The following is a 15,835-nucleotide window of genomic DNA, read 5'->3' as shown; positions in this document are numbered from 1 at the left end:
CCAACAGACACAAGAAAAAGTGCTCAACATCACTCGGAATCAGGGAAATACAAATCCAAACCTCAATGAGATACCGCCTCACACCAGTCAGAATGGCTAAAATTAACAAGTCAGGAAACGACAGATGTTGGTGAGGATGTGGAGAAAGGGGAACCCTCCTACACTGTTGGTGGGAATGGAATGCAAGGTGGTATAGCCACTCTGGAAAACAGTATGGAGGTTCCTCAAAAAGTTGAAAATTGCACTACTGGGTATTTACCCCAAAGATACAAATGTAGTGATCCGAAGGGGCACCTGCATCCCAATGTTTATAGCAGCAATGTTCACGATAGATAAACTATGGAAAGAGCCTAGATGTCCATCAACAGATGAATGGATAAAGAAAATGTGGTGTGTGTACACACACACAATATACACACACAATGGAATAATATGCAGCCATCAAAAAAATGAAATCTTGCCATTTGCAATGACGTGGATGGAACTAGAGGGTATTATGCTAAGAGAAATAAGTCAATTAGAGAAAGACAATTATCATATGATCTCACTGATATGAGGAATTTGAGAAACAAGACAGAAGATCATAGGGGAAGGGAGGGAAAAATGAAACAAGACGAAACCGGAGGGGGAGACAAACCATAAGAAACCATAAGAGACTCTTAATCTCAGGAAACAAACAGGGTTGCTAGAGTGGAGGTGGGTGGGAGGGATGGGGTGGCTGGGTGATGGACACTGGGGAGGGTATGTGCTATAGTGAGCATTGTGAATTGTGTAAGACTGATGAATCACAGACCTGTACCCCTGAAACAAATAATACATTATGTTAATAAAAAATAAATTTAAAAAATATAAAAATTAGGGGTGCCTGGGTGGCTCAGTCATTAAGCGTCTGCCTTTGGCTCGGGTTGTGATCCCGGAGTCCTGGGATCAGGCCCCGCATCCGGCTCCCTGCTCCGCGGGAGGCCTGCTTCTCCCTCTCCCACTCCCCCTGCTTGTGTTCCCTCTCTTGCTGTGTCTGTCTCTGTCAGATAAATACATAAAATCTTTAATATATATATATATATATATATATAAATTTTAAAATTTTTAAAAAAGCATAACCCCCATAATTTAACAGAATAACAACTCCTAACTATTAGCTAATACCCAGTACAAATGCCTCACAGATGTCTTTTTTTTTTTCTTTTGGTTTGTTCAAATTGTGATCCAAATAAAGCCCCTATATTGCATTTGGAAAAAAAGCTTGTCATTTGGAACAGAGTGGTTTCTTTCCCCTTAGACACCCTCCTAAACAAAGTGATATTCTGGATTTTTAGCCAAATCACTCAGGAAATCTGTATTTGAATGTGCTCTGAACCAGATGAGCTCTCAAAGTCTGATAAGTCAATCAGTAAGCCCTGAGTCCTTACTTCATTAAACATATGAGCAGGACTTGCACACAGTAAATCCCCACAAAGTCCTCTGAGCACAATTTTCAGAGGTACCTGAATTTTTAGTACAATTTAGCAGGCAAATGCTCAACTCCCCTCCTCGGGGCTGACTCTCATCAGTAGAGATCCACAGAAGGTGTGGGGCCCCCGATGGGGTTTGTCTCTCCTTAACTGGAGTCACAGCATGTTAAATTATCAGGGCAAGCACTCTACCTATGTTCTCTATTCAGGGGCATCCAGCCCTCAAGAGCAAAACTATTTTTCCTTTTTTTAAAAAAAAATTCAGTGTGGGGTTTTGTTTATTATAATGTTGTGCATCCATCACCAAAACCAGTTTGTTGTTTTTTTTTTACCAAAACCAGTTTTAAAACATTTCCAATAACCCCCTAAATTCCCTCAAGTTGGTTTGCAATCAATCTCCATTCCCTTCCCTATGCCTAGGCAACCACTCATCAACTTTCTATACAAAATTTGTCTTCTCAGGATATTTCATACAAATGGAATCATACAAAGTCTGGTTTCTTTCACTGTGCATAATTATTTTGAGATTCATCCATGTTGAGGCATGTATCAACAGTTCACTCCTTTTTATTGCTGAATCGTATTCCATTGTATGAATATACCAGGTTTATTTATCCATTCACCTCTTCATGGACATTTGGGTTGTTTCCAGCTTTGAGCAATTACAAATAAAGCTGCTATGAATATCTGAGTACAAGTCTTTGTACAGACATACCACTTCTTTTGGGAAAAATAGCTTTGTGGTTTTGGATCATACGGTAGCTATATGTTTAAATTGTTAAATTATTTTCCAAAGTTGAATCACTTTACATTTCAACTGGTAATATAGTGGATGAGAACTCCAGCTCCTACATATCAGGCCACAAATTAGTATAATCCCCCTTTTGAATTTTAGCTATTTTAAAAAGCGTATAGTCGTATCTCATTTGATTTTAACTTGCACTCCCTGAATGATTAAAGATTTTTGCATCTTTTCAAGTGCTTAATTGCCATCTGTATATTTTCTTTAGTTAAGTGTTGGTTTAAAATTGAGTTGCTTTCTTACTACTGAGATAGTTCTATATATCATGGATACAAGTCCTTTATCAGATATGTTTTACATATAAATTTTCCCTATCTGTGGCTTTTCCTTTTATTCTCTTAATAATGTCTTTCAAAGAAAAGTTTTAAATTTTGACCAACGGCAAATTTCATTTTGTTCAATTTGTGTTTTTAGTGCCCTATTAAAAAATTTCTTTGCCTAATCCAATATCACAAAGGTTCTCCCAAGTTATCTTCAAGTTTAATAGTTTCAGCCTTCACATTTATGTCTATGCTCTAGTTGGAGTTAATTTTTAGATAAAGTGCAAGGTATGGATCAAAGTTGTTTTATTTGGGGGGGAAGGGGGGTTGTTTTTTGTTTTAACATAAGTTTATCCACTTGTCCTACCAGCATTTGTTGAAAAGATTACACATTCTGCACTGAATTACCTTTGCAAGTTTGTGAAAAATCAGTTGCCTATACATATATGAGTTTATTTTGGACTCCTTTCTGTTCCATGGATCTATCTTAATGTTAATGTCACACTATCTTGATTAGTCTTTTATTTTTGCCTTAAAAATAATTGTATTAGGGGAAATTCCAAACATATATGACAGTAGAAAAAATAATATACTGAATCCCCAGGTACCTGTCACCTAGCTTCAACAATGATCAACTCAAAAAAAAAAAAGGGAATGCCTGGGTGGCTCAGTCAGTTAAGTGCCTGCCTTCAGCTCAGGTCATGATCCCAGGGTCCTGAGATCAAGTCCCACATCGGGCTCCTTACTCAGCGGGGAGTCTGCTTCTCCCTCTGCCTGTTGCTCTCCCTGCTTCTGCACGCTCTCTCTCTGACAAATAAAATCTTAAAAAAAAAAAAAAGATCAACTCATGGCCAGTCTCACTTTGCCTATACCCCCTTATTTCACCTACCCACATTATTTTAAAGCCAATTCATCACTAAAATTTCATCTGTAAATATTACGATATGCATCTCCAAAGGATAAAGATCCTCAAAAACACAATCATAATACCATCAGTATACCTATAATATTATCAACATTCCTTAGCATATCAAAAGCTAGTCACTGTTCAAATTTCCTACTCAATTTTTTTGTTTCTTTGAATCAGAATCCAACTAAAGTCCTACACAATGTGATTAACTCGTATATATTTTTCTTAAGGTAGATAACTTTAAATTTGAATGTATCATCATTTATTTTTTCCAGTTTTATTGAAATATAATTGACATATAACATTTTAAGTTTAATCTGTATAACTTAATGATTTGATGTATATATACTGCAAAAGGACTACCACAGTAAGTTAACATCCATCACTTCATACAATTACAATTTTTTTGTTCTTGTGATGAGAATTTTTAAGATCTGCTCTCTTAGGAACTTTCAAATATACAATATAGCATTATTAGCTCTAGTCATCAAGTTGAAGTATCACATCCCCATAACTTATTTACCTTATAACTATACTTTAGCTTTATGCAGTATATGGTTTATCCTGGAGAATAGTCTATGTGCACTTGAAAATGTATTCTGTAGAGGTTAAATGTCAGGTCACACTGGTTGATAATGTTCTATAGTCTTCTATAAATCTTCTATATTCTTGCAGATTTCTGCCTAGTTGTTCTACCAATTACTGAAAGCAAAGTACTGAAATCTCCAACTACTGAATTGTTTATTTCTCCTTTCAATTCTGTTGATTTTCCTTCTTACATTTTGGACCTCTACTGTTGGGAACACATACATTTATAATTGTTACATCTTTTTGATGTACAGACCCTTTATCATTATGAAATGTCCCTCTTTGTCTACAGTACATATGTGTCTTAAAATTTATTTTTTTGCCTGACACTAACATAATACTATAACTCTTATGGTTACTATTTACATGGTGTATATTTTTCTTTTTTTTTAAGATCTTATTTATTTATTTGACAGATAGAGAGAGAGCCCAAGTAGACAGAGTGGTAGACAGAGGGAGAGAGAGAAACAGGCTCCCCGCTGAGCAAGGAGCCTGATGCGGGGCTTGATCCCAGGCCCCTGGGATCATGACCTGGGCCAAAGGCAAACACTTAATCGACTGAACCACCCAGGCGCCCCTACAGGGTGTATATTTTCCTACCCCTTTACTTTCAACATACTTGTATCTTTGAATCTAAGGGCTGTTTCTTGGAGACAGCATATAGTTGAGTTTTGCTTTTAACTAACCATTCAACTTAATGTAATTATTGACGTATTCAAAATTGTACCTATTCTTTTTCTATTTATTTTCCATATGTTTCATGTATTTTTTGCACCTCTGCTCTTCCTTCACTGCCTATTCTGTGTTAAATAATTATTTTTTACTGTACCATTTTAATTTCTAATTTTTGAATTATAATTTTGAGCTACTTTCTTAGTGGTTGCTCTACAGATTACAATATGCATCACAACTTATCATGAATCAACCTCAAAATAATACTACCTTAATTCCTATAAATATAGAAACTTTACTCCAATATATCTTCTTTTCCTCTTCACTCCTTTGTGCTATTAGTGTCCTATGTATGACAATGTATATATATGTGATATATGTAATACAGCATTATAATTATTCTTTTATACAATCTTATTTTTTAATAACATTGGAAGAAAAAATAAGAATATATTTATGTAGCTTTTTATATTAACCCACATATTTCCTATTCTCAGAACTTTTCATTCCTTCCTGTAGACTTAAGTTACTGATATTGCTTTCTCTCAGCCTGAAAGATTTCATTTGGCTTTCTTGTAAGGTAGGCTTACTAGCAATGAATTCTGGCGGGGTTTTTTTGTTTTTTTTTTTTTAATCTAGGAATGTTCTTATTTCATCTTCATTTGGTAAAGTTAGTTTTGCTGCATATAGAATTCTTGGTTGACAGTTTTATTTTCTTTCAGCACTCTGTCTTCTGGGGTCCAATGTTTCTGATAAGAAGTCGAACATTAGGGGCGCCTGGGTGGCTCAATTGGTTAAACGATGCCTTCGGCTCAGGTCATGATCCAGGAGTCCTGGGATCGAGTCCCACATTGGGCTCCTGCTCAGCAGGGAGCCTGCTTCTCCCTCTGACCCTCTCCCCTCTCATGCTGTTTCTCACTCTCTCTCAAATAAATAAATATATAAATAAAATCTTAAAAAAAAAAAGTCGACCATTAATCATGTAATTGTTTTCTTGTACATCATGAGTCAGTTTTCTCTAACTGTATTCAAGATTTTCTTTTTGTCTTTCAACAATCTGACTATGATGTGTCTAGGTACGGATCTTTTTATGTTTATTTTACTTGGAGTTCTTAAAATATTTGTATCTGTACACTAATGATTTTCAACAACTTTTGGAATTTTTTGGTCACTATTTCTTGAATTTTTTTTTATGCCTATTTTCTCTTCTCTTTCTGGGAATCCCTATTACACTTACATTAACACATTTGCTGTGGTCCAACAGGTCTGTGAGATTCTGTACATTTTTCTTTAATCTTTTTACTCTCTCTTCTTCAAATTGGATTACTTATTTTTAAAGATTTTATTCATTTATTTATTTGTTAGAGAGAGGGAGAGAGAGCACAAGCAGGGGGAGTGGCAGGCAGAGCAGGCAGAGGGAGAAGCAGGCTCCCCGCTGAGCAAGGAGCCTGATGCAGGACTCAGTCCCAGGACCCTGGGATCATGACCTGAGCTGAAAGCAGCCGCTTAACTGACTGAGCCACCCAGGCATCCCCAAACTGGATGATTTCTATTTGTCTATATTCAAGTTCGCTAGTTCTTCTGCCATTCTCATATCTGCTCAAGTCCCACTACTTTTTTGTTTCACCTATTGTACACTTCAATTCCAGAACCCCCATTTTAGATAACAATTTCTATGATTTTATTGAAATTCCCTAGAGTTACTGGCATGTTTTCCTTCAATTCATTAAACATGGTTTCCTTCAGCTCCTTGAACATATTTATATGAGTTGCTTTAAAGTCTCTGATTGCTAAATCAAACATCCGGAGCACTTAGAATCAGTTTCTACTGACTGTTTCCCCCCTTCCCCATGACCATGGGTTGTACTTTCTCATCTCCTTTTGCATGTCTAATAATTTTTGGTTGAATACTAGACATTTTAGATAACATATTGTAACAACTCTGAATTCTGAATTTTTCCATCTTGAGGGTGGTAGTGGTTGTTGTTTAGTTTGTCTGGTAACTTGCCTGGGCTAAAAATCTCAAAATCTGCCTCCCCAGCAATATGTAGCCAAAGAGATCTCAATTCAATTTTTTCCTTCAGTTGTTTTTAATTCTAAGCTTGGCCTTTTGGGGGCTACCCTCTGTCTGCATAGGTGAGTGTTCAGCAAAAGACTGGTCAGAAGTTATAATCAAACACTTAGAGCCAATAAGATCTCTATTCTTTGTTGATGGATCAATGTGTGGGCTGGGGAATGCATTAAAAGTTCAGTTTTAGGTTTAAGTTCTGCTCAATACAGGATATGTGAAGATCTTATTAAGCCCACTATGGCTGCATCATTTTCCAGAACTCCCTATTAAATCCCCAGACAATCTGCCAGTTCATTTCTTGCCTGAAACAGACCCATAATCTCAAGCTAACGGATCTCCTTGTTAGTTTGTCACCAAGAGCACCATTCTGACAATGGCCCAAATCAAGTGAACTCTTCTAGCAGTGGTAGCAACAAAGTAGCAACAAAGGTTTTGACTGCCTTCCATTCCCTGATGAACCACCTCACTTACAGAGACAGGTAGGGATGGGAACAGCCCAAGGCAATATACCACAAATCTGCACTATTTTTATCTGTAATTCAGTAGTTTTCTTGAATAAATGTCTTGGTTTATTATATGACTCTGGCCTATTTTTAGAGCACAGAAATGGTTCTTTTGACAGTTTTGTCCAGGTTTATAGTTGTTTTGGAGGGATAGGATTTGCTGACCTACTCACTCCTAATTGAAGTAAATCTACTTTTTAATAGGAGTAAATCTTCATAATAGAAATAAATCTACTTTTTCATTTTAATGCTTATTTTCATTTCCATCTTACTTCTTATTTTAATGCTCATACTGATCACATAGATATAAAAGTACTTTGAAATGTTAAAAGTAAAATATAAGTTGAAGATATTTTGATCAGTCTTTATGAAACTGCCTCTACCCTTTCTGGTGTAGAGCTTAGTAGACTGTACGTAGGTCCTCCTTATAACATTAGGTCATAGTAGAGGACCTATAAATGGAAAGGTAGGAAGAAAGGAAAAGATATAAGAACACAAGAAAGCAGTCAAAAGGGACTAGGAAAGGAAGAAATCTAAGCAAATAAAGGGGTAACCAACCTGTGTATAGTAGATAGTGAAGATGACATGGGATCTGCTGCTGGCCTCATGAACATGAGTAGCTGCTGTGATTCTGTGTACATAAAGGAAAACAATTAGGATAAGTATTGTTCATGCATGGTGAATCCTTAAGAATCCATGGGGAACACAGAAATGTTAGTGCCAAGGTTCAAAGGTGAAAATCATAGAACATCCATATTTAGTCCAGTTTAGTTAGGAGAGTGGTCCAAAGATGGCAGAAGCAGCATTCTAGGTACTGATACCTGAGAATAAAAGGCAGTGTAGCTTCATATTAAACCACATTAGAACATTTTTTAAGCAACAGAAGCAAAAATCAGAGTTGAAAAGGGGAATACTAGAGTGTCATCAACCTGGAAGAATACCAGACCCATTTAAGTAGGACAAATGGAGGTAGAGAGCTTGCTGGAGAAGCATCAAAAACAGAGAAAGTAAAATGTGATTAAACACTAAATATTAATCTTACAGTGTCAGAAAGGGATTTGAAATGAGATCTTGAATTGTGTCAATGTCATACTTAAGCCAGGTGAAATTCATAACCTTCTTTAGAAATTCATTGCAATATTAATCCTTAAAGTAAGAAGAGCCTTCCCTTCATCTAAATCTAAGTCAATCATTACTCAGTTTAAGATCATGTCATTAACTTCTGTTCTCAGAGGAGCTGGAGAATTGAAGAAGAGTCAAACTCCAAAGGCAGGTCTCATGACTCAAGGATAGAAAAGGTGAAGCCTGACACTTAAAGATCAAGGAACCCAGGGTATCTGAAGATCAGAGGCAAGTGCCTCCAGGATAGGTCCATGAAACCCAAGGAGTAGAATGTTAAATTTAAAGTTCTTCCTTTATGGTCAATTAACTTGGACTTGCTACTAATAGGGTAAAAAGAAGACTATATCCCAACATTTTTTCAAGGTAAAAAAGGCTATTCTTTCAGGCATCTACTAAAACAGTTTGGGTATTTCCTAGTAACTAGCAACATGGAATACTATCACAATTTACAATAGCTTATAGGAAAGTCTACAGTGCTTATTCATAGCAGATTCAAAACAGTCTTTTTTGGGTAGCCTTTACAAGTATGCAAAACTAGAAGAAAAACTGTTTTCTGAAACACTTTAAACTATACTGGATCTTATTTCTATCAAGCCTACAGACAGGACAACACAGGCAAGAATCTTTTCTTCGGTCAAAAAGTTATCTATTATGAGACAAAGCACAGAGTAACTCTGGGCTTACTGCCTGATATTATTATATGCAGAACAAACTCCAGCTTCACTACTGAGCAATGCACAAAATCTCAGCCACTGCCCTTTACCCTGGGTACATTACTGTTCTGAAAAAGGCCTCCTGATTGTGAATGTGGGGAAGCTGCAGAGAGAAGTACAATCATATACTCCAAAGGGGAATGAGCACACAGGAAAGATGAATGAGACTGAAAGGACAGCAACAAATAAACCTGTTACCTGTTTGCTATTCCCTCCTCCAAGAGTTGAATTACTTGCTTATAGTTGGTAACTACATGTTGAGATAAACCTATCAGATTTGTGAGGGAGGAAAAAAGAAAATAAAATTTTTGGTAAAGTTTAACTTCTTCCTGTAGGTCATTAACTTTATCCTATTTTATATCATTTGATAGACAAGAATGAGAGAACTTGACTAAATTCCTTAAGATAATAAATTAAATCAACATATCTGTATGGGAAGCCTACTGTCAGGCATTATGATAGGCTCTGGAAACACAGGTCTCTGCCCTCACAGAGAATGTAGTCCAGAATTCATTTAGTGGTTATGCTAACAACAAAAACAATGGTAATTCCTTACAATTTAGCTATATAGGGTATAAGAAAAGTTCTTAGATTACCTCATTTGGCCCTCACAAAACTGCTGAGGTAAACAGATGCTATGTGCCCCACAATCTGGCATGCAAAACATACAGCACACATGTCCCTACCCTAAACGCAGTTTACAATCATAAGAAGTTATACTATACAACATAAATTATGGCCAAATGCCACAGGAATAGAAGAGATAATAAATGCTAAGGCAATCAGAGGAGTGGCCAGGGCAGGCTCCATGGAGGAAGGAGACTTGAATTTAGTCACTGAAGAATGGGCAGTCTTCATATAGGTGAAGAAGAGCTTAAAGACATGAAAGTAAGTTTTTGTGGGTGGTTACTGACCAAGTGAAAAAGTGCCTTCACAACTGAATCAGAGATATCGGGACAAACTAACTTTGGGGGCTCATCGGTAAATATAATTACGCTAGAAATTAACAAAGCAATTTCAACACTGACTGGATTTCTTTATATTAAGAAATTATTGTTAAAACCACAATGAGTTATCACCTCACACCTGTCAGAATGGCTAAAATCAAAAACACAAGAAACAACAAATGTTGGTGAGAATGTAGTGAAAAGGGAGCCCTCATGCACTATTGGTGGGAATGCAAACTGGTGCAGACACTGTGGAAAACAGTATGGAGATTCCTTAAAAAATTAAAAACAGAACTACCATATGGTCCAGTAATTCCACTATTTACCCAAAGAATATGAAAACTCTAATTTGAAAAGATATATGCATCCCTATGTTTATAGCAACATTATTCACAATAGCCAAAATATGGAAGCAGCGCAGAGTCCATCAATAGATGAACAGATAAAGAAATTGTGGTATATATATATATACAAGTGAATATTACTCAGCCATAGATAAGAATGAAATCTTGCCATTTGCAACAACATGGATGGGCCTAGAGAGTATAACGCTAAGTGAAATAAGTCAGAGAAAGAAAAATACCATATGATTTCACTCATGTGTGGAATTTAAGAAACAAAACAAATGAACAAAGCAAAAAAAGAAACCAAAAAACAGACTCTTAACTATTTGGAGAACAAACTGTTGGTTACTGGAGGGGACAAAGGTGGGGGAATGGATGAAATAGGTAATGGGGATAAAAAATTTCTTATCATGATGAGCACTGAGTAATGTACAGAATTGTTGAATCATTATATTATACACCTGAAACTATTATAACACTGTATATTAACTATACTGGATATAAAATAAAATTTAAAAAATAAATTCTATACCAAAAACTAATGATATACTATGTTAATTAAATGAATTTAAATAAGATAAAAAATAAAAAAAATTGAAAATGGAATAAATAATAAATAAAATTATTATTATTTATATGTTACAATAATTTTGTGGTTATGTTTTTTAAAAATCATTCCTTATCTTTTACGGCTATGTACTAAAATGATAAACTGATGTGACATCTGTAATTTGCCTCAAAACAAGATAGGATGAAGGAAAGTGAACAGGAATATAGATACAGCAGAAATGGCCAAGGGTTAATGATTATTTTAAGTATGTAATGGGTACATGGGGGTTCATTATATTAGCCAATTTTGGCGTATGTTCAAAATTCTCTATAATAAAAAGTTTTAATTTTTTTTTAAGATTTTATTTATTTGACAGAGAGAGAGAGCACAAGCAGGGGGAGTGGTAGGCAGAGGGAGAGAAAGCAGCAGGCTCCCCGCTGAGCAGGGAGCCTGATGTGGGACTAGATTCCAGGACCCTGGGATCATGACCTGAGCTGAAGGCCGTCACTTAACCAACTGAGCCACCCAGGCACCCAAGAGTTTTAATTTTTTTTTTAAGATTTATTTATTTATTTTAGAGAGAGAGCATGCCATCAGGGGGGAGGAGCAAAGGGAGAGAACCCCCAAACAGACTACCTGCTGAGCATGGAGCCCAACACGGGGCCCAATCTCACGACCCTGAGCCAAAACCAAGAGTTGGACACTTAACCAAATGAGCCACTCAGGTGCCCCAAAGAGTTTTAAAAATTTAACCAAGAACGGAGACTTTCTGCTTTTGGTAATGGCAAATGAGATAACACAAACCAATCCTTCCAGTAAAGACTATTAGAAAAATCTGGACAAAATATTAAAGACAGAAGCTTTAAGGCACAGAGGAATAACAAGATAGCAAAAATTTTCCAGGCCATATATTGGGGGAAGATGGAAGTCTAGAGAAATGAGGCCAGCATTTGAGGACACTTTTCCTCTGAAGTCATCTGCCAAATCTTGAGGGCAAGTGACGGACAGTTCTCTTGACAACCTCACAGGTCTAGGAAGATACAGACTGAAGTCCAGAGCCTACTCAGAGTTGCCCTGTAGAACCCTACTTGAATTGGAAACCCAAAGGGCTAAAACACAGGAATAAGGCTGAGTTATAAGTAAACAGTCTTTGGGGCACCTGAAGGTTCAGCTGGTTAAGCGTCCGACTCTTGATTTCCACTTAGGTTGTGATCTCAAGGTTGCGAGACTGAGCCCCACATCAGGGCTTAAGGGGCTTAAGCCCCTGCTTAAGATTTTCCCTCTCCCTCTGTCCCTCCCCCACCACTCAAAAAATGTGGGGGGGATAGTCTTTGAAGGCACTGCAGCTCAGCTTTGAATATTCTCAAACCTTAAATTGGACTGAGGTAATTCTGGATCACTAGCGAATGCAGAAACCTGGCACAAATAAATATAGGTCGTCTGTATAGGAAGATACTATTGTCCTAGACCTCCAATTATTTCTATAAACAATTTAGGAAATACCATCTGTAACAAAATTATAACAAACCAAAATCCAAGTATACCTGGCAAGAAATAAATGAAAACCAGCAAAAATAACAGGCAATAGAGATGCAAGAAAGATTCAGATATTGGGGTTACAGTAACTTTAAAGTAACTCTGCTTACCATTTTCAAGGAACTGAAAAAGATTATAAATTTTCAGCAAAAATTGGAAGCTATAATGAAAGGATCATATGGAGATCTGGAAAATAAAAAGTACTAAAGTGAAACTAAGTATTCAATCTAAGGTTAATAGGTTAGACACAGCTGAAAAAAAGTAGTGAACGGAAAGATAGGTCAGAATCATATACCCAAAATAAAGCACAGAAAGACAAAATATAAAAAACAGAGATGGGAGGGTAAGAATCATAGCACATACAGGGAATAGGTCTAACACACCTGTAAGTACAGTTATAAAAGGAAAGAGTGGAATAAAAGCCATTACTAGAAAAATAATGGCTAAAAAATGTCCACCACTGATAAAGAGGCATTAAACCAGATTCAAGAAGCCCAGCATGTGAGTATGTGCGTGCATGCACACACACCTCAAAATCTACACCTAGGTACTTCATGGTAAACTGGTGAAAACCAAAGACAAAGAGAAAAAAAATTTTTTTTAAGATTTTATTTATTTATTTGACAGAGAAAGAGCACAAGCAGGGGGAGCAGCAGGCAGAGGGAGAGGGAGAAGCAGGCTCCCCGCTGAACAGAGATCCCGATGTGGGGCTCAATCCCAGGACCCTGGGATCATGACCTGAGCTGAAGGCAGATACTTAACCAACTGAGCAACCCAGGTGCCCCGCAAAGAGGAAAATCTTAAAGGAATTACTGAAAGATTATTTCTCAAAAGAAACAATGGAAGGCAGAAGACAATGGAATAAATTTTAAACAGTGAACAAAATAACTACCAACTTAAAATTCTATACTCAATGAAATCCTCTTCAAGAATAAAGAAGAAATAAAGATAATTTCAACCAACTGAAAGTGAAGAGAATTTGTCAATAGCAGATCCACACTGGAGGAAAGACTAAAGATTATTCTTAAGGCTGAGGGAAAATGCCAGAGAGAAGGTAAGACATTAAAAAAAAAATGTAGAGCCACAAAAATGACATATAAAGAAGGGATAAATGGAGTTCAAGTCTTCTAAGGTTCTCTCATTGTCTAGGAAGAAGTAAAAATACCAGCTAATACTAAACTTTAATTCAATGATCCATGTTGTAATCTTTATAGGGACTACTAAAATAAATAGTAAGACAATGTACAAATAGTAAGCTAACAGAGGAGAAATACAGAATTTTAAAAATTAACCCAAAAGACATGAAAGTAGACCAAAAGGAACATAAAACAATGTAAAGAAAAAACACATGGTAATAGATTTAAACCTAAATAAATTAAAAATAAACAGACCCACAGACTCAAAAGGTCAAAATCATGATGCTATCTAAAACAAAGCAAAAGCCAAATAAATAATTTTGTAGGAAATGCATCTAAAACATGTACAGAGGGGCGCCTGGGTGGCTCAGTCGTTAAGCATCTGCCTTCGGCTCAGGTCATGGTCCCAGGGTCCTGGGATCGAGCCCCGCATCGGGCTCCCTGCTCCGCAGGAAGCCTGCTTCTCCCTCTCCCACTCCCCCTGCTTGTGTTCTCTTTCTCGCTGTGTCTCTCTGTCAACTAAATAAAATCTTTTAAAAAAAATTTTTTTTAAATTAAAAAATTAAAAAAAAAATAAAACATGTACAGAAGGTTGAAAACATAAAAAAGATAAAAATGCAAATACTAACCAGAAGATATCAACATGGATGGAACTAGAGGGTACTATGCTGAATGAAATAAGTCAATCAGAGAAAGACAATTATCAAATGGTTTCACTCATATGTGAAATATAGGAAACAGTACAGAGGATCACAGGGGAAGGGAGGGAAAACTGAATGGGAAGTCACCAGAGTCACAACCGTGAGACCAAGAGTCGCAAGCTCTAGTGACTGAGCCAGCCAGGTGCTCTAAAGAAGTCCTACATTTAAACGACCCCTTAATACATAAAGTGTAAGAGGATGGGATGCTGGGGTGGCTCAGTCAGTTAGGCATCTGCCTTCAGCTCAGGTCATGATTCCAGGGTCCTGGGATTTAGTCCTTCATCGGGCTCCTTGCTCAGCAGGGAGCCTGCTTCTCCCTCTGCCCGCCGCTCCCCCTGCATGTGCTCTCTCTCTCTCCCTGACAAATAAATTTTTTTAAAAAATCTTTTAAAAAAAGTGTAAGGGGATATTACACTTCATGCAAATGCATTTATAAAATTTAGAGGGAATAGATTTTTCTTAGAAAAATACAATCTACTGGGATGCCTAGGGAGCTCAGTCGATTAAGCGCCCAACTCTTGATTTCCACTGGGGTCATGATCTCAGGGTTGTAGGATCAAGCCCCCCATCTGGCTCTACGCTGGGCATGGAGCCTGCTTGGGATTTTCTCTCCCTCTCCCTCTCTCCCTCCACCCCCCACTCCATGCAGACTCTCTCTCTCTCTCAAAAAAGAAAAAAAGAAAAATACAATCTACAAAAATTGATGCAATAAATAGAGTATCTGAAAGAAATCAAATACATAATTTTAAACCTTCTCACAAAAAAAAAATCCTCCAGACCCAGATAGCGTTGAAAGGAAATTCTACCAAATATTTAAGGAGGAAATAACCCTAATCTTACAAAAGACCTTTCAGAAAATGGAAAAAGAGTATCTCTCAGCTCATTTTATGAAACAAACACAATGTTTATACCTAAACCTGAGGAGGGAGAAACAGAAGAGTAGGAAGAAGAGAAGAGGAAGAAGCAGGGGAGGAAGAGAAGGAACAGGACAAGGAGCATGATTAATTTCACTCTTGAATGTAGATGCAATAAGCCCAAATAAAATATCAGAAATCCAAATCCAGTAACATATAAAAAGGATAATATATCACAACTAAGTTGGGTCTATTCCAGGAATGCAAGATTGCTGTAACTTTCAAAAATCAATCCGTATATGGATAAAGAAGATGTGGTGTGTGTATACACACACACACACATACGCACATGCACGCGCACAATGGAAGATTACTCAGCCATCAAAAAGAATGAAATCTTGCCATTTGCAGTGACGTGGATGGAACTAGAGGGTATTATGCTAAGTGAAATAAGTCAGTCAGAGAAAGACAAGTATATGATCTCCCTGATACAAGGAATTTGAGAAACAAGCCAGAGGATCATAGGGGAAGGGAGGGAAAAATGAAACAAGACAATATGTGGAATTTAAGAAACAAAACAGATGAACATAGGGGAAGGGAAGGAAAAATAAGATAAAACAGAGGGAGACAAATCATAAATGACTCTTAACTATAGGAAACAAACTGAGGGTAGCT

At 36.9% G+C, this 15,835-nt stretch overlaps 1 protein-coding gene across 1 annotated transcript in view; it reads right to left on the bottom strand.

Annotated features, from left to right (window-relative positions):
- STARD9 (StAR related lipid transfer domain containing 9) overlaps positions 1 to 15,835 on the bottom strand; it is a 136,083-nt gene that overhangs the window by 56,959 nt on the left and 63,289 nt on the right. Inside the window, exons 8-9 of the mRNA XM_073876879.1 lie at positions 9,291 to 9,360; positions 7,816 to 7,888 (exon numbers count right to left, since the gene is read on the bottom strand). Of these exons, the coding sequence (XP_073732980.1) occupies positions 7,816 to 7,888; positions 9,291 to 9,360 (143 nt within the window). The remainder of the gene's footprint in view (positions 1 to 7,815; positions 7,889 to 9,290; positions 9,361 to 15,835) is intronic.

This window comes from Callorhinus ursinus, unplaced genomic scaffold (assembly GCF_003265705.2).
Source record: "Callorhinus ursinus isolate GAN/ISIS: 27379988/994484 unplaced genomic scaffold, GSC_fseal_2.0 scaffold25, whole genome shotgun sequence".
NCBI lineage: Eukaryota > Metazoa > Chordata > Mammalia > Carnivora > Otariidae > Callorhinus > Callorhinus ursinus.
This window is presented reverse-complemented; position numbering and strand designations above follow the sequence as displayed.